Below are 22,675 nucleotides of genomic sequence, written 5' to 3'. Positions count from 1 at the left end.
AAGTAATTCATTCTGAGAGGGAGGCACAAGTGCCCCCTCTCCAACTCCCAGCGCAAGTTTATGATAATCCTAATAAATTATGATGCACTGCACCGACATTAAAAAATCTGATTGGCACTAAATCAAACCGGCTGTGCCTCTCAGGTCAGAGAGAGCTGAGAGCGCGACTGTGTGTGCGCCCTGCGCCACTCCAACTATCAATTTCTCTCCGTCCCCAATCCCACACCACTCCGGGTCCACCTGCCCATTTCTCTATCTCTTGCCTTTTGTCTACTCCTATCTTTTGGCTCAACCTGTAATTTTCCATTGCTTTGCTGTGTCTTTTTCTGTACCACACCTTTTATTTTTGATAAATATACAGTAGGTGAAAGCGTAAAATGTTCCCCATAGTACCTTGTGTTATTGTACCTTTTTCTGTATTTGTCACGATTCCCTGCATTGCTCTCTATTTTTATCGTTTTTATCCCTTACAGGTGATTTAATTCGCCGTTGAAAGGATAACCCGACTGACACCCACCACTTTAATCTGTGCACCCATGCACGCTGTGCAGATTGTTCTGCCAGCATCACCTATAGCGGTCATAGGTCCAAAACATCAATTTGTTAACCCATTTATGGTTGGCCTGATGATGATTACTGCCCTGCTCTGCCCCTTATTATGATGAAAAAAAAAATCAGCTTAACTGTTTAATTTGTGGGCAGTTCACATCTTTAAAAAAAATGGGACTGCAGAATTGAATTATTACTGTTCAAGTACACAACTATTACAACCACACTAATGCTTCTCCGCTCCAAAAGTTACAATTTATATATACACAAGGGCTCGGATGTGTCATAGCATTCAAGCCACATTGTCAAATCAGACACGCAGCAGTGAACAACTCAATTCATCAGAACAGAGTTGGAGGAGAGTGGCGGAGGTGATTAAAACGCTCTATATGCGTCGATTGTGATGCACTCTGGAATGCGTCCCCCCCTTTTGAATGTCCCACGTTGCAAAGAGCGCAGTTTTCCCGCTTGGTGAGAGCACCCAGTAAATCATACTGAATGTTTTAATGCTGAGGGTAGTGACCCCATCCATTCTGCTTGTTAATAGTTATAATCGGGGGCAAAATAGCAGCGGAGAATCATATCTCAAAGGCTGCGTATCAGGTAAGATAAATGGACGGAATGTAGGAAACGATGAAAAAGACGGTCTCTTGATGGGTTCGCCATGAAGGACAGACAGGTCGAAGAAGAACAGTTGCATTAGGGGCTGCAACTGATGATCATGTTTCATTTCTGATTCATCAGATATTTCATTAACAATGATATAAAACAGATCATCATATTCATGCAGTGGTGCAACAGTTAGAAAGCACGAGAGATGACTTTTGCAAATGATTTTCAGTTTAAAATTCACAACAATAAGCGGTCGCACAAAGAATAACTGCCCTTTTAGAGCCCGTAGAGCACACCAGTCATTCACTGTAGGAGTCATTAGGAGGGTAACAGGAGGCAACGCGGCGGCGTTCATTATCCATTATCGTGGATCAATTTATTATTTTATACGTACAGGACAAAACTGACTCAACCGCTCAGATGGTGCATGATTCGCTGACAGCAACTCCGCAAAATGATTACAGAGAAGTTAACTTTTAAGGGAAATATACTCCAACATTACCAAATATATTACGTACACAAGGCTGTATTACCAACCAGTCAAAATGAATGAATCTGCCCCCGGGGGCCCATTCTAAAAAAAAAGAAAAGAAAAGCCGAACCAGAGATATTGTACTTTTTCATGCCTCTCATTCTTCTTCCCTGTCAAAACCAGGCACCTATATTACCCACGATGCATCTCAAGTTTGATAGAATATGGGGCGTTTCATGCCAGTTGCAGCAAGGGCATTCACAACTGCTGTATTTTAGCAGTCACCAACTATACTCCCAGAAATTAGTCGACCAGTCGATTAACTGTGGGATATTATATTCTCAAAAAGGTCAGAAAATCAATTAGTAAAGGTTTAATTAATGTAGGCGGGACCCACCAGGGCTGTGTCACAATCTGATTGGGCTAAATCTAGCAGCTTGTCTGGGCTGGAGATACTGTCTGACTGCTGAAACAACTGCACTGCTTTCTTGCAGGGATAGCACGAAGCATCGCCGCTGCTTTAATACCGCACCCTGCCAAAACCACAGATGAGCTATTAAGTCTAAAAAGATACACGGTGTTTTAATTGCTGGTACTGTGCTTACGTAAGATTAAAAATGTTTCCGCCCCCCAGGAGATGGAGGGCTGGTTTGACTCTGTCTCGTTCTCCATGGAGCATATGAAACATATTCAAATGCTGACCTTGAGAGCAATTTGCAATTATACGAATGTGGTCATTCCAAATAAATACCGTAATTACTGCGTGTACTCTTAAAAGATGTCCAAGGACTTTGTGGGGAAACAGATGTCGTGATATATAAAAAGACACGGGGCTCAGGTGGGTTTCTGCACTCATCCTTATTTCATCATTTTATGATCATCATTATCTGTGATCTTCTCTTTCATGTTTCCAAGAGGCAGTTGATGAATGCAGAGAGGAGTGCGGATCCCTAAGTAGCCTCGCTAGCTTCATGGCACCATCAATCCCCAACGTAGCCATTGTCACTTTTGTCAATACAGAGCTTTTATTACCTTGCTAATTCAATAGAAAAGTGGGACCGTTATATTTTTACGGTGAAATATGGTCTCCATATATATGACTTGCAACATGGAGGGTGTTGCACGGTAGAGTGGATATTGCTCGAGTATGTGTATTCGAGAGCTCTAATACTTCCGTCTCCCCCCTTATCTTTCCCTTTTCAAAATAAAAAATGTCTTTCTGTTTGTGTCGGAACACCACACATGACAAAAAAAAAACAGTGTACAATGGGCTGGGACTTATTCTGCAGGCCAAGTGTTTATATTATGTTCCTTGCAGCTCGGACACGTGAGGCCGGAATCCTAAAGTGAAGCCGTGGGAGAATAGAAGTCATCAATCATCAGAGCTGTGCATTTTCCTGCAGCGGAAGACAGCCTGAACTCCAGGCTGATGCAGTGAGGCCACAGCGTGGGACGCTGGAGGTTGACAGAGACAGGTAATTAACTAAAAATAATATGTGCTCGACATTGCCGAGCAAAAAAAAAAAAGGGCTAAAAAAGAAATAGGAGACACAATGGAATGAAACCTCCGAGAATAGCCTAGCCGGAGAGAGATGAAGGTTGCTTTTGCATGCAGATGCAAGTGGATGCGGGCACATGCAGGTCCAACACCGGAGAAGGATCAAACTTGAAAGGCATGGGAAAGTTTCATTAGATTTTCAACATCAATAGATTTCACTCACCCGCAGCCCTTCATGCGAGTTCTTCATATACGCAGCATACAAGGCTGGCAGCTCATCACAGCGACGTTGGGGGAAATGCGATGTCTGATTGCTTGTGCTCGCGTTGGACTGGCGTAACTTGTAGAAATGTTAGGGAGCGACACTCTCGCGCAGCGCACAAGCGCTTTGATGTAAATAATGCACGTGATGTGATTGGTTTGAATGGGATGTGAAACTGAAGGAGCTAAATTATGCATTCATTTTAATTGATTAAACGACTTCAGCAAAAAAAAAGCAAAGTGCTGGGAGCGGACCCAAATTGTTATGTATATACATACTGTATATATATAAATATATATATATATATATATACATAGACATTTCTTAAACCCTAAAATGGTTGCATGGTTTCACCCAACAGTTAAAAACCCAAAGATATTCAATCTGCATTTACATTAATTGTTGTTGATTACATTTCAGTATCAACTCTACTCAATTATCAACTAATTGACTTTGCACTGAAATAGCAATTTAAATGGAAATATCTCCGATCTGTCCAATACGGACAGGAAACAATGTGTTTGTCTGGGCCTGTATTGTGGAGTCTGTTCAACAGTGGTATTAAAATAGGCTGGTAGTTAATGCATTTGTACTTTAACTTTTTCATCTCAGCTGTAATTTTTCCACTCCAAATGGCATAATTAACCCAACAAGTTTGACACAATTTTGATCAAAAGTGCCCTTTAATTCTGAAAAACGCACACACCATCGGCGGTGCATAGCAGTCTTGATGTGACCACTGGGGGGAAAATATGCCAATCTGCTGGGCCTTGCCTCCAACTTATTATCTTACTTCAAAAAACAAAAAAAAGGCTTTGAGCCATCACCGATCAGAGGATTGGACAGCTGTCCGCGGACAAAGGCCTGTGTGTCTTTGTGGACGGACGCCTGCCAATCTAGCTGTTGAGTCTGGATGACTGCCTGATTTCTGCTGGCTGTCTAACTGCTTCTCCTGTCCGCCTGTCCACCGCTCTGTCCTGAACGTGCTTCTCTGCCAGGTTCACTTGCCTACCTGTCTGACTCCACTTCAACCCCGAGCAGGTCTATCTCTTTCGCCTGTTGAATTTGCTGAACAGGGCGACTTGAATGCTGTCAGTACCAATAAGCGCACATGCGTCTTCTCATGTCTGGGGAAACTGGAGACATTTTCTGAAGACTTCATAGAGATACATAATGTCTTAAGATTGAATGTGTTTTAATACAATGCATTGATACAATGTGAATATTTTATCATTTAAAATATGCTGAATTATTATTATTGTTTTATTTTTTATTTATTTGTACAGTTTATTAAGCTAGTGGGTTCCTCCTTGCTCATCCTTTATTCAAGGTGATGTCTGGACTTTAATTTGTGCGGTCGGCCAATAGCCACCAAAGACAGTACAGTTTATAAGAAGTGGACATAGTCAAAATGACGTCACCCATTGGACTGCGTTTTTTTAAAGACTCGAGTTCAGCATTTTGACCGTCACCATCTTTGTATGTTGTCCGTCAACAACTTGGTTTTTGGTCGTCGCCATCTTGGTTTATTGCAACCAGAAGTGACAGAAGAGGGTGGAGCTAAATACAACCAGATGCTGAACAAGACATTTTTTTGGGAAACAAAATGTTACAACTTTCATGAACTGAAAAAACAGCGAAAGGGTTAAACGCCGTGGTAGTGACCTGTCAATCACGAGGTAGCCCTGCCATAAAGCATACCCTGCTTAATGGTCTATTTGACTCTAAGGGGGACCATCATTTACATTATAGTGTATTTAAGAAGAATTAAAACTAGCGATTGAGACCATACACTCAAGTGAGGAGTAGAGTCATTTTCTCATAGGCTTTCTTACTGCGTTACAAAAATGTAGAAATCTTTTATTTTTGTATATTACTGTATCATACTACTTTAGCCAGTCTGAGAGCAGGTTTATTGTATGTAAGGCTGCTGACCTAATGTCTACAGGTGAGGTTACACGTGAGTCCATGAATAGGACCGATCGAGCTGTACATTTTCACATCCTAACCGGTACAAGAGCTCCGTCAGTAACAGGAGATTTAGAGGGAAGCCAATCACGCGCAGCGCGTCCATGCCCACACGTTGCTGTGAAGACGTGTAATCAGTTAAGTGGAAACAGCTGAGAGGGTGTGCCGAGAACACATTGCATCGCTGACCCCTACCAAGGGGTCCCGAGATGATTTCTGGGTTAGGAAGTGAGAGAATTGTTTCACACAAAATCCCTTTTTTTCCCCTCTTTCCTCTATGTGAATGGTTTCATAGAGAGACATGAAAGCGCTATCGCAAGAGACTTAAATGTCAGTGGAAAGATCATGTACTTTGTTCTTTAGTTAGAGGAACGGTTAAAAAAAAAAGCAGGCTGGATAACAGAAATCCTATTGAGACACAGATCTGTGGTCTCTTTGTACTCAGTTCACCCACAGAGAACAAGGCCTCTACCCTCTCTTTTCAGACTGTTCCTCTAATTACAGTAGTTGGTTAATTAGGACGCACTATAGAACCGGATAACGACTCTTCCAAGAAGCAATGAATTGAGAGTTTATTTCCTTAAAAGATGCAGTGTTGTAATTCTACGTACGTTTCTTGACACTGGGCCCTCGTGAAACGTATTAAACTTAAAAAGATGGACTTTGGAGAGCTTTAATATTTTCATCTGACAGCGGCGTTATGCAAGGATGACAGGCTAATTACACTTCACTCTTTGTCAAATCATAAAATGGCGCATACTTTTTTCTGGTAAGAGTGAACAAGTCTGCACAACTTTAGCAGAAGTGCTCTGAAAACAGAACAAAAAAGAAAGATATGATTTAAAAAGCTTATCATAGGTATGGCTAGTTCGCCTTTCACGTCTTCATTTTATGTCACTTTAGGGCTGAACAGATGCTCTGCTGCAGGTGTGGACTCAGATGCAGGTCCATGAGTGACTCATCCTCCCTCATGCTTAGCTGATAAGTATTTTAGTTTTGAGACTAATGCGCAAAGTGATAGTAAGGCTGTCCACTAATGAGGAAAAATTAGTGCTCCATTGCTCTGGATCCACACTAATGTCTAACCTTGTTTCCCTTCATTCCACACAGCTTCCGAGCAATTATCATTACAAACAAGACACCTACAATCAACTATGAAAAGAGTCAAATTGCTTCGTGAAATGGATTTTTTTTTCTTTTGAAAAATATGCTAAAATTCCATTTACCATCAAAAATAAGACTTGAAGCTGCAGTTGGTAACTCCTTTGAAAAAAAAACCTTTTTAGAACATTTGCTCAAACTCACTATCCTGACAGTAGTACACAAGACATATAATCTGCAAAAAATCTGGTTTCTCTGCCTCCTTTTAGTGCTTCTAATGGCGTTTTCCAGATTCTAACTGCGCCCAAAGGAAAACAACCAATCAGAGCCGAGCAGTCTGTATAACGCAGCTTCCAATCACTGCTCGCGTAGCACGTGAATTATGATCAAACTGTCAAACTAATTAATCGAACATGAATCGAGACTCTGTTACTGCTTAGCCTATTTCTATCCTTAGTGGACTGTTTAGCCAATTAGAACGTTTTCTACGGCCGGTGGAAATCTTGCAAATCTTTTTGGTGGATACTTGCAAATCCATTTAGGAGCACTAAAATGAAGATGAGGCGGAGGAACCTGATTTTATTTTAGATTGTCTCATGTCCTAGACTCAGGAAAAATAGACTTAAAAAAATAATAATTCTCTTATATTCTAAGTTACCAACTGCAGCTTTAATCACTCGTATTTCCCTCCAACAGATAAGTCTCTTTTGAATCCAAATCAGATTTATTCCTTCTTGTTTCAATATAGAAAAGACATAAATGTGGAAAATCCTCAAAGGGGAGGATTCATGCTGGAAAAAAAGGTGAAGGATTCACTGTAATTAAATGCATTGTCAAAAATTGAAAAGACAACAAACACCGATCACTCGGGGGCAAGCAACCAAGTAGTGGCTCTAATGTGGTATTACCCTTTCAGCATTTGTTCTGTGTTCATAATCTAGGCTTTTTTTATGATACCCAATTAATAAAAACTGGATGAGTTATTTTTTTTCATCCATTCACATGCAGTTACAATATACAATGCTAGTATTCTGATCCAAACCGGGGGGGGGGGGGCTGAATAGAACAAGCGGTGTAGAGCAACACTACTTGTATCAGTAGGTAGTGAAACAAGTAAGTGGCAGTAAAAATGGCAAGAGACCTGTGTAAAACAAAAAAGCCTTTGAGGGTGAACACACCACCGGGGGGGATAATAATAATTGCTGAGCGGGAAGGTAGAAAGCAAGCGCACTACATGAAAATTGTAAAAGGATTTGAGATGAGCATGTCTGACGAGCAGCGACCCTAACAGAGGCAGCGAGTCAGGAAGCTCAGCATTAACGATGCACAAGAGTTTGCACGGTGGAAACTGGGGCGAAAAGAAAAGAGTCTTCCTTCTCTTCCAAGGTAATGTAATTGCTATATTGGTGATCTAACACCCTCATTAAGCATGGATCAAACGCCGGTGCAGAAAGCAGCGGCATGGAACCAGAGTGTGAAACAGACAGGATTAGCAGGATGAGAGAGATGTTCTCTCAAGCACAGTGCATGTTTGAAGTCTCCCACACGGCTAATTGTCGACTGAAGACACTAGCATCGAGAAGTTCAGCCTCCCCACTGAATTACAGATAGCTCGCTTGCCCTTGGCTCGCCTCCCAGTGTTTGTGTTGATTTTATTCGGAGCAATTAACAATCTGATACCGTGACCTTGCGTCGGGCAAAGAAGGGGAGAGCGGCAGGGAGAGAAGAAAATGCCTCATACCTGAAGAAACAGCTCCCACTGTGCGGTGACACAGGTCACGTTAGTAACAGTACGGTTAACCTTTTTACATTTTAGCACAACAATGTGTGCACTTCTTCATTTCAGAGTGTTACATCATGGCCTTTGACTGACACAGAAGCGTCACATTTCAGTAGCTACGTCTACTATGAAAGGCATCCAACAAACCCCACAAAATGCTTTCTCATATCATAAATCTTTGACACATCTGCGAAAAATACACAAAAGCAACAATCCGCACTATGGATATGAATGAAATTAGCAATTACAGTTTGTAAGTGCCTCAATTCGCGTAAAAAGCATTGTCACCTAACCTAACCAAACACATTTAATGTTGTTTCTTTTTAACTATGAAGAGAATCTTAAAAGTTTTTATTTCAAGTAGTTTACACAAAACCTACATTGTGTGTAACCTGACCTGCCAGATGGTTTTGTTACACAGAACCATGCAATGGTAACATTGTACGGTAAGTTTTGCTTTAATTCTGAGTACCAGGATGGAATATAAAGGGGAACGTCATCGGCATGAGTCCAATCATTAGTGCTACAGCTAGCATGTATTTTGCTATTCATAGTGGAACGGTGTCTAGCATTCCCCGCGTTTGCTCGATAAACAACGTGCCTGGCTATATGGGAATTTGACAGTTGTAACGCTTTTTTAATAAAAGATTTGAATAGAAGATCAACTATCAAGATCCTATTGGCCAAGAGCAATGTCTGGCAGTCTGTTGCCGTTTTACTGTATAACGTAGTGTACATATTAAATAAGTCTCTTCCGCATGTGATTGGTTGATGCCTTTGTTCTCGTTGGGAACGAGAAAAATATAATTTTTTCACCACGGAATATTCATGTTTTGTGTGAATGTATTCATGTCCAAAACAGCGGTTTGATAAAATATATTTATTTGCAAAATAAAAAAAAGGAAGCCCCCCACTTTGTTAAGGCTGTAAGAGCCAATTAAAGCAAATGCAAGGTCAAAGTTCAGCATGTGTACCATGAATACTGTAGCACAGTAGGTTCAAAGAGTTTGAGTAATTTCCCTCTTTGCTGTAGCGAGTTACAATTGTGAGTGCAATGAGAGCAACCTCAGCATTGTAAGACCTATTGAGTAAGTTGGTTAAAGGGCAGCACATTCAGGAGAAGTAGGTGCGGTATCATTTGTCTAGGTTTTCGCATCAGATGTCAGAGTTTCTCAAAAATAGGCACAACATTAATTAATTCAAAAACAGCTAAATGCAGTGTGACATTACAGCAAGTGGATGAGATTGCAGTTTGGAAAAGGTCAGCAGCAGTAACAAAGGAAGAGCTGAGGAGGTAGAGTCGAAAGAGGGAAAATAGCATGTCCTGCCTGCAGAAATGTTGGGTAAGATGAGACAGTACTGAGTCAATTAGGGATAGAACTGCTGGGTAGATGGCAGAACAGGCTTGGCATATCACCAAAGCATTTATAAAAAAAGAAGATTTCGGCCACTTCTCTATCACTTACTCACTGGGGTTCAGACCACCAAAGGGGGCAGGATACAACAAATGAGCGGAGGTCAACGGATGATGATATGAGCTGCTAGACAGATTGAGCAAAGTGAAAGGAAATGAGAAAGGAATTGGTTGTTTTTTTTAAAATGGCGGCAAGTCTTAACTTGTAGTGTGGCCAGGTTCGAGATGGAATACAGAAAAAAAAATGCAAAGAACGGAATAGTGATGTTGAGACATGAAAAGGAAACATGAGCCCAGAAGATGGGGGTGAAGTGATACAAATAAGCCTCGCTGTGGGAAGGTTGAAGTGACATCGGAAAAATGAGGATTGGCAATTCACTAGAAAGGCTACCGACCACGCATCCATGTCAGGGTTGGACCTGGGGGCTGATAAAGGACAATCATGTGAAGAGGTCCACGGTGAGTTATGGTGATGGCACGGAATCCAAATGATAGAAAAAGGTATGAGTGACACACGGGAGGGTATAAACAATTCTAGCTCAGAGGAGATGAACAGGCCCCGAGCCGCCACGGCCTGGAGCCTGAAGGAGATGCAGCCGGGGATGTGAGGTGGTGGAGAGAGCAAGTGCAGGTGCTGCCGCCCCCTTCTCGCCGAGTGATTTATGTCCACGCGAGAGCAGCGGAATGTAGGAACAAGATCGGAGCACATTCTGAGATGAACTTGGGACCGCTGACTGATAGTTCCCGTCCGCCCTCCGCAATGTTTTAGGGACGATACAGAGGGACAGATAAGGCTGGAAAGAATGCATTCCCAAGGATATATCTCAAGAAACAAAATGGAGGAGAGCGGAGGGAGAGAAAAGGAAGCCGGGCCGTCACTCGCTTCTCCTCCAGGTGTTCACACAAAGAGTTTAAACGCTTTACACGCAATATGGCTACAGAGAGGCTGTAGCTGTAAGAGACCGGAGGCCAACATGCCACAGTGCTGACAGTAACAATCCCCTACAGGTGTATTGAATGAATTAGCAGATTGCAGAAAGCAGGGGAGGGAGGCACACACACAAGGTGGACAACGTGGAGCCCATACTGCTATTCTACTCCTCATGTATGCCCTGCATAAGAATGACAGGTCTGTCTTTCACTTTCACAAATGCTAAATCTAAGAAATTCTGCTCAATATTAAAAGAATATAAGACATTAATGTAATCATTTTCAACAATGCATTACTCTGTTGCAGTGTTAACAAAAGAAGACCAAAAGAAGGTAAGAATGTGGACCGTAGGGCTCCATATTGCATCTAGTGTTACTTTTTTTCCCAGTAATTATTGATGCTTTGATTAGCTTTGTTCACATGTATTTCTATTGATATTTACAGAATGTTAACACACCTCACATTCATAAGAGTACAAAAAATAATTCAGCTAATGGCCTGATTTACGTCACCTGTGTGTGCCGGATTCCCTCCTTAGCTTAGGTAGTCGGTTAATCAGAATGAATGAACCTACTGGAGATCATTTGATTTAATTGTGGTTCATGAGACTGTGTCAACTTTCTATTGGGAGCCTTACCATGTTGGCAATATATTTATTTTTTACTGTGTACTTTTGTAGAGAGAATGGCTCACTTCACTTACTCTCTCCTTTATCCACCTTTTCATTGAATTACTTGATCTACTCCTGATTTGCCCTAAATGACAAAACTTAAACTCTTTTCTTCTGCATCTTATTTCTTTGTTGACGATTCCTATACCCTTGTCTATGAGTCACAGATATTTCCAGTACCTTATTTTCCAGTGAGTTGTTACACTCGGCTGGCTCTCTAATGTTGATTTGGCCCTTGCCCCTCTTAGTCTGGGTTAATTCCTGCTTTATTTTGCTCAGATGAAAGATAAAAGAGCCAGCTAAATTGCCAAGTTCAATCAAGTCAAGATAAAAGGCTAATGATAGATGCAATGATTTCAATGGTAAATTGCAGGCCTGCTTCTAGCTTACGCTGATGGAGAGGCTGCAAGGTAGTTTGTGTGGGGGTCCCTTAGAGCGACGTGAGGTTGGGGGGGCACCTTTTTATAGATACTTTCTATATGTGCAATATGAGTGTGAAAAAAATTAGCCATTTTATCCCTTGTGACGTGACATAGAGGAAGGCAATCAATGCACTTTTTTGTTCGCCTTCATCTACCTTTCAATTGTTTGTATATTATCATGTAGCTGTCGGCATTAGCAGTTCTCTACCAAACAATGGTAACATATGCTTGTTGTCTGTTATTTAGTTCCCTGAGACACATTTAAATATGGCGTAGACACAGTGAGAATCCAGGGGTCCATATTGATTACTATTTTCAATTATGTTTTAATTACAACTATCTTCGTCTGACAAAGGATATCAAAATGTAATCCGTATCCATATAACTTTTTTCCCTTTTTCAGTAATTGAGAATATTCATCTTTATTGCAACTCATGCCTTTCTCCTATAGATAATCAAAATGCAATAATGTGAAAAGCGCATAATTCAAATGGATGTTTGTACAGCATTGAAGTACAGCCGTTGAAAATTGACTGCAGCATCCTCTTTTTTTCCCCTTCCATCCATCCAACATCACTGTCAATGGAGTCTAACATTCAAACAGAAAACAGCACTGTAGGCTGCAAGGAGGCACCGAAAGCATATATGGGAGAGGGCAGGGCAAATAACAACAAAATGGCAGCTGTGATTGGTGGTCCCTCTTCACAGTCCTGCAAGTATAACATATTACCAGGGGACCTGCAGGAAAGCCAGACGGGCAGTAACAGAAATAGAAAATAATTTGAGGTATAGAGTCCTCCTCCTCCGCCATGCTGTTTAAACCTCTGCATTTATAGTCATTCCTCCAGAGAGAGCCTGCCAGAAATTCATGTGATGGAAATGCCGAAGGAATCTTGGAACTAGACTTAGTATGAGTGGGCTGGTAATGTGAAAATATATAGAGAGCTTAACCAAAATATGTCTTATGTCGCTTGGGTTGCAGCTTCTGATGGTGGGCTACCTAATCATCCGTGTGGGCTTAGCCCTTTCTTTACTCATTCTTTACGCTACAAATATGCCGGTTAATCATTGATGATGAATACGTTCCTCCACAAGCTTTGATTAGATATTGTGCGGAAAACCTGGATAAACTCAGCAGTAGAATACAATGTTTAACCAAGAATGGTACAGTATGTCAGGTACACAAGAGTGCAGCAGCTGAAAGCAAAGGGAGAAAAGTAGTATTCCCACATTGCTGTAGTCTGTAAAAACTGTTTTGAAGAAATTCACTTGCCTGTGAACAAAACATTTCAAAGGAGTCCCACTCCTTTCGGGAGTCTCAAACGCTACTTCTTTCTGTGTCTGTTTGTCACAAAATGTGCATTTTTTTCCTATCCCTGTGTTAGTTAAATGGTGGATGGCCAGTGAAAGCATGCATTTCAGTTTGTGTGACTAATCGATTAGGCAGTGAGTAACTTCAGCAAGTCCGTGTGAAAATGAAGGAAACATATCAGAGAAGGATGTGCTATTGGGGGACTATGGGCATTAAGTCTTTTCCAACTGTCTTGAGCCATAGCTATGTCAAGAAAAGTGTACAGTCATATGCTCAGGGGAAGCTCTATTCAGTGACAAGAGTCTCTTTTAGCATTCACATCCAGTGTCCAGAAGTGAATCTAACCACCATTCAGCTATTGTCCCTACACAATACTCCTCATCAAAGATTGAATAGCAGTAGAGCAAACACACAAAGCTCAAAGCCTGTGATACCCGAGCAAAAAAACAAGCAAACAAGTACCTAAACAAGCACAAATGTCTCATCACAAACGGAATTGCTGAGGCTCAAGATTATGCGTAATAGGAAATGCAATCAGTCTCATTTATCTGTATGTCTGTTCACTTTTTTTGCAGCAAAACAAACTCAGCAGAGATTAAGGTTTAAGCGAATATGCAAACAAGCATCTGAAAACAGCAGATATCTCGTAGTATACAAAGTGATGCTAAACCACTTCTGTAATAATCCATGTGTATATAGTGTTTACCTAACCTGCTGTGTGGCTAAGTAATCAAGTAGCAGATGTAATCATCTATCAAAGCAGTGTAAATAATTACCTCTGGTCGCAGCGCTGTGGATAGAGTTTTGTTTAGGAGGAGTGGCGGTGGTGTGGGTCATACCTCGCATTCTCGGGAGCCTGAGATGGTATAGGTGCAGGGTCCGGTCCCATTCACAAGCACATCCATGGCCTCAGAGTTGGTGGGCTTGTAGTCCACATAGTACTCCTGAAGTGGAGAGCTCAGGGTGCGCTCCGTCTCTCTAGCTTTCTTGCGGCGTTTGCGGGCTGCTGCCGAATGCTCCTGCAGCTGCTTCACACTGCTAGGATAGCGCTTCCAAGACACGTAGATCACCAACAGGATCATCGCAACAGATAGAAAAAGGGCAACGCTTCCAGCCACAATCTTGTGAAAGGACACAGGCTCCATGTCTTGCTCTGGGGGAAGGGCCACAGGTGGGGTAACAGCTGACAATGTGGGACCCCTGATAGATCCCTCTCCTTTCTTTCCAGAACCAGTAGGTGAAGCCAGAATGGCTGGTCGGCGTTCAGTCTGCAAAGGGAATCTGGATGGGGTTGGAGGGATACTCACAGTGAGCGTTGTCGCTGGATTTGATTGACAAATACCAAAAGCTTCGACAGCATCCATCACTTTCTCCCCCTGGGCTTTCTTGGGGGAGGCGCAGATCATTGTGGTCTCCTTTGCCCCTCTGAAGTTTCTCAGCCAGGCCGCCAGAGGACACATGGCAGGCCCACAGTCCCATACATTCCCAGCTAAGCTTATCGTAGTCAAAGAGATCCAGGCATCAACCACCTCCTGCGAGACATTGGTCAGCTTGTTGGAGTCCAGGTTGAGGGTCTGCAGGTTAGGTAGACATTGGTAAACAACAGCATCCACTTCCATCAAATCATTTCCAGACAGATCCAGTTTCTGGATGGAGGCCCAGGTCCAGGTGAGGCCCTGGTTCATTGAGCGAATTCGATTCCACTGCAAGTAAAGTGCCCGCAGATTGTAGAGGCGAGGGAAGTGGGAGAAATTGATCTTTGAGAACTGGTTATGCTCCAAATGCAGCTCAGTGAGCTTGACTAGGCCTGAAAAGGCATTCCGAGTGATACTGCGCAAGCGGTTGTAACCCAGATCCAGGAACTCAAGATTTCTGCAATCTTGGAACAGACGCACTGGGACAGTTTTTAGAGAATTTGAGCGTATGTGAAGGCTGAGAAGCTTCCGTAGGCCTTGGAACTGCCCAGGCTGCAAGGCTTGCAGCTTGTTGTACGACAGGTCCAGGTTACGCAAATTGGGGACAGGGTGGAATGTGGTATTGTGGAGCGACGTGATTTTGTTGGAACTCAGGATCAGCTCTTTGAGCCTGCGGACCCCCTGAAAGGCCAATCCATCCACAGAGGCAATGTAATTGTGGTCCAAGTAGAGCCAGATGAGGTGGTTGAGGCCTACAAACTGGCCTGCGCGAAGACTGACAAGGCTGTTGTACCGTAAAGACAGGCCTTCGCAGCCTCCTGAGAGGTTCTTGGGGACATCACGAAAGGCGCTTGACTCACAATAGACAATTTTTCCATCACAACGACAACTCTTCGGGCATGCGCGCTCACTCAGAGATGGATTTGCCGCCAGCCACACCTGCATCAGGAGTTGGACCACTAACCAGCGACGCCGCAAAGCTGAGCCTACAGGAAGGGGAAGGGGGAGGGGGAGAGGAAAATGGCAAAGGAGAAAAAAAAGTTAAGCAGATGAGTTGATTAAAGAAACCCTAAACCAGCATTTATAATTCTCCTTAGGTAAACAAATGCATGCTACAAACTGAGTAGCTTATTTTTTGTCCTTGTGTTCAGTATTGTAAATGATGGTGTTCACCAACCAATGGTTGTTGTTTTCTCGAAAAGAAAATAAGAATATATTTCAACACATCCAGACCTGACTTATTGCCGATACAAACTTGAGGCACAGCAAACTCTGCGGTTTTGCTTACCACTACTGAAGAGGTATCCAGAAACGGCATCAAATATAATGGTCCATCATCCACCACCCTTTGAGTTCAGTTTGTTTGGTGACTTTTTGTCATTACTAGGTCAGTTTAGTCTGTTCAGTTCTCATCCATTTATGTTAAGTTATTGTAGCCTGAGTGTAGTTCTGTTTAGTTGACCCCTTTTATGAGCTCAGACCTAATTTACTTATTTTGACAATTGCTGGCTTTATTTTGGGGTATATAACCCCTCTTTTTTTAAATCCACTTGTGACTCATCATGCCTGCCAGTTCTGCCCCTTACACTAGAGGAAGGAAGAATTTAACAATGAGGTCCACTTGTCAGGGTCACTTTTCAGAATTTGTTACCTTCAAAACTGGTTGTCCATTCAGTATTTCCAGTTTCCATTTTTCCTTTTCTTGGGAACCCCCTACTTCCACTCAACTGTCACAGCAGTGTTGTAAATCAACCTGTGAAAATGTTCAGTCTCTAAGGTTGTAAAATACATTGTTAACACCTCACGCCACACGGACCTTTGTTCACCATCCTTACGACAAAACTATTGACACTTAGGTCCAGTCACATCCCATTTTACAATTGAGGAGAATGTCCTTTACAGTAAGTCATCAAACCTGGTGCCTTCAAACCACCACTGCAGCTATAGATATGTTTTACAAAACTCCACAGTGCAACTTCTATGTAGGTTGGGGCAAAGGAAGCCTTGCCTAGTAAAGATAGACGCCTCTTTAGCTTCAGTAGATGTAAAGGGATTTGTCATCTATAATAACCAAAGTACATCTCACAAGCTTAGTTTTATAGCATGACTTGTTTGGACCCCGAGGGTTCATGACTTGTGCCTAATCATGACCATGATCATCACTGTGATTTTACTGTGACTTAAAACTTTGAAGACTGACTTGTTAATTTGAATTGACTGTACGTTTTTATTGATTTATTTTAAAGCAGTAGGAGCTGTTATATACTAAGTAATATTGGTTCTTTTGAAAATAGAATTTTCCCACTTAATGATCGAATAGTATAGCCAAAGTCTTATTTCAAATCACAAAAACATTTTATAATCAGATGCAGAACATTGTGTGGATGCATGACCTCAAATAACATGCTCTTATCTGTTTCAATTAATGTAATTTGCCCCTGCATGTTTACAACGAATACACACTGACAACCAGTGTTGAGGCGAAGCAACTTACAATTTGCTCAGTCATATCTCTATCTGTGTTTGTATTCAGTCAACCCATAAGCCATCATTGCACCAATGGCAGAGGCAGATAAGTCGTGAAAGGCAGCGTGTACAGAGCAAATTATCATTCAGGGGCTGGTGGTTGTGCATACAATCCCGGAGGCGTTTTCAATTCAAAATTCCAGCCATTTCATGTATAACCAAAACCGAAGGAGTACAGGTTCAGCATGAATCATCGATTCTGCTTTCCACTGGTTCAGATTAAAGAAATCACTATAAATCCTATGGAATTACACAACTCATCTGTGCTGCAGAAAACAACTAACTGAATGCCAAAATGTGTCTGTGGAGAATTGCTATTTTTCTATGATGTAAATTTCTTAATTGTGTGTGCGTGTGTGTGTGTGTGTGTGTGTGTGTGTGTGTGTGTGTGTGTAGGCGTGTTTTACCTGTCCTGTGGGAACATTGCTCTGTTTAGACCGTGACATTGTGTGGACTAGCCTTGCTTTTGGGGATTACCGTATTTTCCGCACTATAAAGCGCACCGGATTATAAGGCGCACCTTCAATGAATGGCCTATTTTAGAACTGTTTTTATATATAGGGCGCACCGGATTATAAGGCGCATAGAATAGAATAGCGTCGTAAGCGTGTCTCTTGAAAGGTGCCATTTTGGGGTCTTTATACACACAAGTGGTGTTGGACTAGGAGTAAGCACAGTACCGGTGTTTACCGCGGTGCGGCTTTGTAGTTTACCAGTCGTACTGAAACATTTTGACAGAGCGCCGTGTACAACCAGTATGGATCAACCAATTAACCAATTGATCCATATATAAGGCGCTCCGGATTACAAGGCGCACTGTCGTTTTTTGAGAAAATTAAAGGCTTTTAAATGCGCCTTATAGTGCGGAAAATACGGTAATTGCTTTTCCATAACGTAAGTCATTACATTTTATGGTGAAGACTTGCTTTAAGGTTAGGGTAAGTTTAGGGTAAGGGTGAGGAAAAAGCTGGTAGCTGTTGTGGTAAGTCTCCAGCAAATGAATGTAAGTCAATGTAATGTCCCCAAAAGTCATGGAAATATGATTGTGTGTGTGTGTGTGTGTGTGTGTGTGTGTGCAGCAGGGCTTCAAATACTATCTGAAAAGTGAAAAGCAGTGGTCAGTAGCTCCCTGTGATATCATTCCTTGTTCTGAGGTGAGACAGAGTTGTTTCCATTAAAATCGTTCCCCTTTACAGAGCCACTAATGATGTGTCATTAAGATGCATTGATTTCCCCTTGAGGGCGTGGTATGTTGGGATTCACTACTTATATGTGTCTCTCAAGGCAATATCATCAAGTGTGGACTTTATTACCACTATCATAGTGAGATAATATTAATATGTCACAATGGAAGTAGTCCACACTTTAAATAGCTGACAAAATGTGTTGGCACGCACCATGATGATTTTTGTAACAGAAATGAATGTGTTGCATTGAGGATGAGCTAAAAACATGGAATAACCGGTACAGTTGAGGCAATGAGCGTTATTTGGATTTTTCGAGTGTTTTCTGTAATCTTTGCAGGATTTGTCAGAAATAATTCCCTGACATAGAGTGGCTGAGAGGCATCATGGAGCATATGCTATCTAACATAGCCATTCCGCTCCTTGCCAAGCATCTGCTGATCCCATATGGGTATTGACTGAGGGAGGGAGACACACTTACTGTTTGTTTTTCAGAGGAATCTTTCATCATTCCTTACAGATTGAGGGAACCATGGAACTGTACAGATAATTTGTGCTGGCTATTGATTATACCAGCAGATACATCAATCACCTTTCTTCATCTTGGATTCCAACAACTATACATTCCCGTGAACGTTGCGGAGACAAAAGACGGCGATCACAAGACGCAGTACATCCGAGTGCAGCCAATTTGTTTGCTTTTTTACAGGCCAGGTTTCTGAATGTAGCTTCAACTAATTTGCCAACAACACGGTGCATCAAAGGAAAAAAAGGTAGAAACGGCAGACGAATGCCGATATAGAACAATGGCCATGTGTAATGTTCCATGTGCATTTAAAGCAATTTTAATAGACTGGGGAACAGAATGTGTGGGCTGTTAAACATGAATGCATGCTTTCTAAATTTTGTGTCTGACTCGCGACTCCCAGGAGGCTGTAGAAACAGACCCCTATTGCTTTTATTTACCATGTGCATAATAGGCTTGTTTTATTAGAAGTGACTCCGCCATCTCTTTCAGACTGAGCCTGCCTCACAAGACCACACCCCCCCCCACACGCACACACTGACACTGTATGCGGTTTAATGAGCGCCCTGTGCTCTAATGCCTCTGTAAGTCGTCTCCTTCCCTTCTACTCCTCTTATCTTATTCACAAAGGAGCACAAGTCACCCTTTGAGCTGTCACATCGTGAGGTTTGTGTCTCCATTACCTCTTACCTGATGCACCTCCCACCATTACTGTTCTTATGCAGGATCTAGTGAGATGAATAATTTCTCCCTCATTCTGTTCTGTCCTTTTTGAAAATATGCTAGTTATTCACGTCCTTGAACCATGCTGCCATCAGGCTGTTGCTAGAATGTGATGCCTATTCTTTATCTCCGCGGCCCTTTCGCTTCCCTTGCTGATTTCCATTTTCGCCCTCCAAACGTCTTTTTTTCCTTGCCTCGATCAGATCCAGCTTTTAGGACACCTGTGATTCTCATTTTTTATGTGTCACCCTCTGCAGTTTATCTGTCTGGATCTAATACGAATGGAAGAGTCAAAGCTCAAGTTTGTCTCAAGGCATGTTCGTCAAGCTTAGTTGTGTAGCAGATGGCCTTGCTGTCCTCAGCACGGGAAGATAGCCGTTTTCTGCCTCTCAACCCTAACGCATGGAGAGAGTAAGTGCACTTTACTGCTGACCTAAAATAAAACCAAATGTAGCTTAATAACTTGGCAAATGGACTCGCTAACTGGTGCACTTTGAGTGCACACGAGTGGCTCATTGCTATCTGCTGCCTGTCATTGACAAAGCGGCTACCAGCCTCAGCCTTGACTGCACATAAAGGCTGGACAAGAGCCGAACACACAGGGAAGGACGTCCCCGGACCAGCCTAAGCCATCCTATTAGTCTCCAATTATCTTTGAGATGATAGCAAGGCCTGCCAAGTTAGGCCCATCTCAACAGTGGTTAGGAAACAGTGTGTCCTGGCGTGCCCGTCTTGTATATGTAGCACTGATTAGGGTAGAAGATGGAAATGCACTACAGGGAGTATTGTTATGAATACTGTGAACACACACACACACACAGACACACACAGTATGACCAATCAACCTTCACTCTTCACTGTACCGCAGTGGAGAAAGTCTCTTGCCCTAATAGGCTACTTTTCATTATGGTTACTGTGATAACGCATTATAATGCTACATCTCCCAAAGTTTTCGAGACTGAAATTAATGTACAATCTAGGCTAATGCGGGTTGGCGATCGGATCGTATACATCGATTTTTTTTTCTACGATATTAAAGCGATTTTAACTAACTTGCTATCAGACCTAAGATGTTATTTAAAAAAATCTCTATAATCTGAGACCCACTGTGTATTTAGAGATGTTTCCGGTGGAATGGCATGTCCGCCCACTGAGCGCAATTAATCATCACGAGCTACAAGTGAATATTAAATCCTTCATTATGAACCAGTTTGCCGTCTCTTTTCCATGGATATCCATATGCCCACTCAACGAATGTTGCATTGTGCTCCATAAGAGAAGTTAACATTAGGGATGTGATTTATCTTGAGATATTAAAATAATATATTGATGGTAAATGGAACAAGTAGGTTGTGGTATTGTCGCACTATGTGACAATACCGCGGGGCGATTGTGGCTAAGTGGATAGCAGGGCCGTCTTTCAATTTTTTTTCAATGTTTTACATAAAATGTTCACACTCTTTTTATCAATGTATATCCACGTAATTTATAGGAAGGTTACAGTACTGTAAGTCTAGCTCAATAAACTCAGCCTTGGCCCTCGACTGGACTAAATGCACGCCTGTGATTGGAGAAGAGTACTATGCATGGACTCTAGCAGAGGGCGGAGCTTGTGTGAGTTGGAACCATAGACTGAATACAAGAAGTGGACATAATCACTGTGACGTCACTCATTGGTTTGTGATATGTAGTCATTTTGGCCTTTGCCATCTTGGTTTTGGGTCGCAGGTAGGCAACAAAATATTTAGTTAGGTTTAAGAAAAGATTGTTGTTTTGGTAAAAGTAACTATGGAAGTGGCATTACTTATGCATTGAAGTTACGTGACATCTGGGTAAAACCCATCTGATCCCCAAATACAAGATACTACATATTTTTGACACAAAGACAAAGTCTTCCATGATGGCATTTCACTGGCGTGCTGTGACATAACACCCTCTCCCACTCCACCCCCCTGGCGATTGAGATTACCTATTGGCGATCTCGAGTAACCCCAAATGGATGATGTGAAAGTAGAAGTGATCACCTAACCCTTATCCCATCCAGTTTGCAGAACAAAAGGTAAATGAACAGTAACCAGGCAACAGCTTTCCTCCTGTTCAGGGCTCAATACAAACTTTTTGACCTCATATGTCAAGGTTGTGCTTTGTTTTTATTCTACCATGTCATCCTTCAATAGCTCAGATACCCAACAAAAGAACAGCATCCTTGTCAGGTTGAACTAATGAATCCATAGTGATGGGATTGCTTTCTTGACTGCGCAACACCCCCCCCCCCCCCCCCCCGACAAAGGAGCAAAGGAACAATAAAAACATGCATAACTCTGCAAGTAGAAAATTGGCCTTGCTCTGGTTTTTCATTTGTGAGGATCACATTTGATTTCCCCACACTTCCTCAAAGATCTGTTTTAGGGTTTAGATTAGCATTGTAACTGACTTCCTCCATGTCAACTGTGTTCTTGTAGAGAAAATAAAAAACAGTATATTTATATCTCTTTGACTGGGACTATTGCCTAACATTGCTGATGATTAGATTGCATTAGTACACGTATGAAATGTTACTGGCAAACCTTTCCAGGGTGTAGCTCAATGCATCCAGGCCCTAAGAACCTGGACAGGATCAGCATGTATATTGCAGGTTATGAATGCTGGATCCCAAGCGCCTCACAAGCAATTGATTTTTTTTCGTTTCAAAATAAGTAAATGTCAATAAGAAAAGGCCCCATATCGCCCTCTAAGGGCCTTTTAATCCCCGGCCCTTGACTTGCTTTACCATGGCATTTCAACAATGCTACCTGTTGGATGCTGGAGGGCTAGAAGAATGTCATCTGTTGCCCATAACACTGAGTACTGTGAGCTCGCCGGACGAGCCACTGTCGCACGGATGCAAAGAAACAGTGCATCTGTTTTTATTTTGTATAATGCAGACACCATGTGGGATGTCATTCAGGCCTGTGAATTCATCTTAAAGCTCTGCAACCGCCTCATTGGCTGTGGCTTTTTATTTATTTATTTAATTTTTACAACCCCTACCCTACTGTTCTCCTGCAAGGGAGATCTCCAATGATATGGCCCATGAAACATAAGTGCATTGCATGCTGCTAATGAAGAGCATCGCTGTCAGCTACACTGGCGGATGACTGAGATTACGGCGACGCATAATCGTGAAATAATTGTGGGCACCAGCGTGAAGCCGTGTGGTCGACAAGAGTTGCAGTTTCGGGGGCTGGCCTGAAATACGTTTGGAGCAAAAAAATCTCTGCACGTCAACTATGCAGGGTTCTTTTGACACGCTCTGGTATTAAATTAAGGA

At 42.2% G+C, this 22,675-nt stretch overlaps 1 protein-coding gene across 1 annotated transcript in view; it reads right to left on the bottom strand.

Annotated features, from left to right (window-relative positions):
- LOC142935248 (leucine-rich repeat transmembrane neuronal protein 4) overlaps positions 1-16,235 on the bottom strand; it is a 96,268-nt gene extending 80,033 nt beyond the window's left edge. The window contains exons 1-2 of the mRNA XM_076079463.1: positions 16,223-16,235; positions 13,831-15,392 (exon numbers count right to left, since the gene is read on the bottom strand). Of these exons, the coding sequence (XP_075935578.1) occupies positions 13,831-15,392; positions 16,223-16,235 (1,575 nt within the window). The remainder of the gene's footprint in view (positions 1-13,830; positions 15,393-16,222) is intronic.
- Positions 16,236-22,675: the final 6,440 nt, after the last annotated feature.

Source organism: Anarhichas minor, unplaced genomic scaffold (genome assembly GCF_050575085.1).
Source record: "Anarhichas minor isolate MPS153535 unplaced genomic scaffold, ASM5057508v1 ptg000073l, whole genome shotgun sequence".
Classification (NCBI taxonomy): Eukaryota; Metazoa; Chordata; class Actinopteri; order Perciformes; family Anarhichadidae; genus Anarhichas; species Anarhichas minor.
The sequence above is the reverse complement of the archived record's forward strand: the minus strand, read 5'-3'. Positions and strand labels throughout refer to the sequence as shown.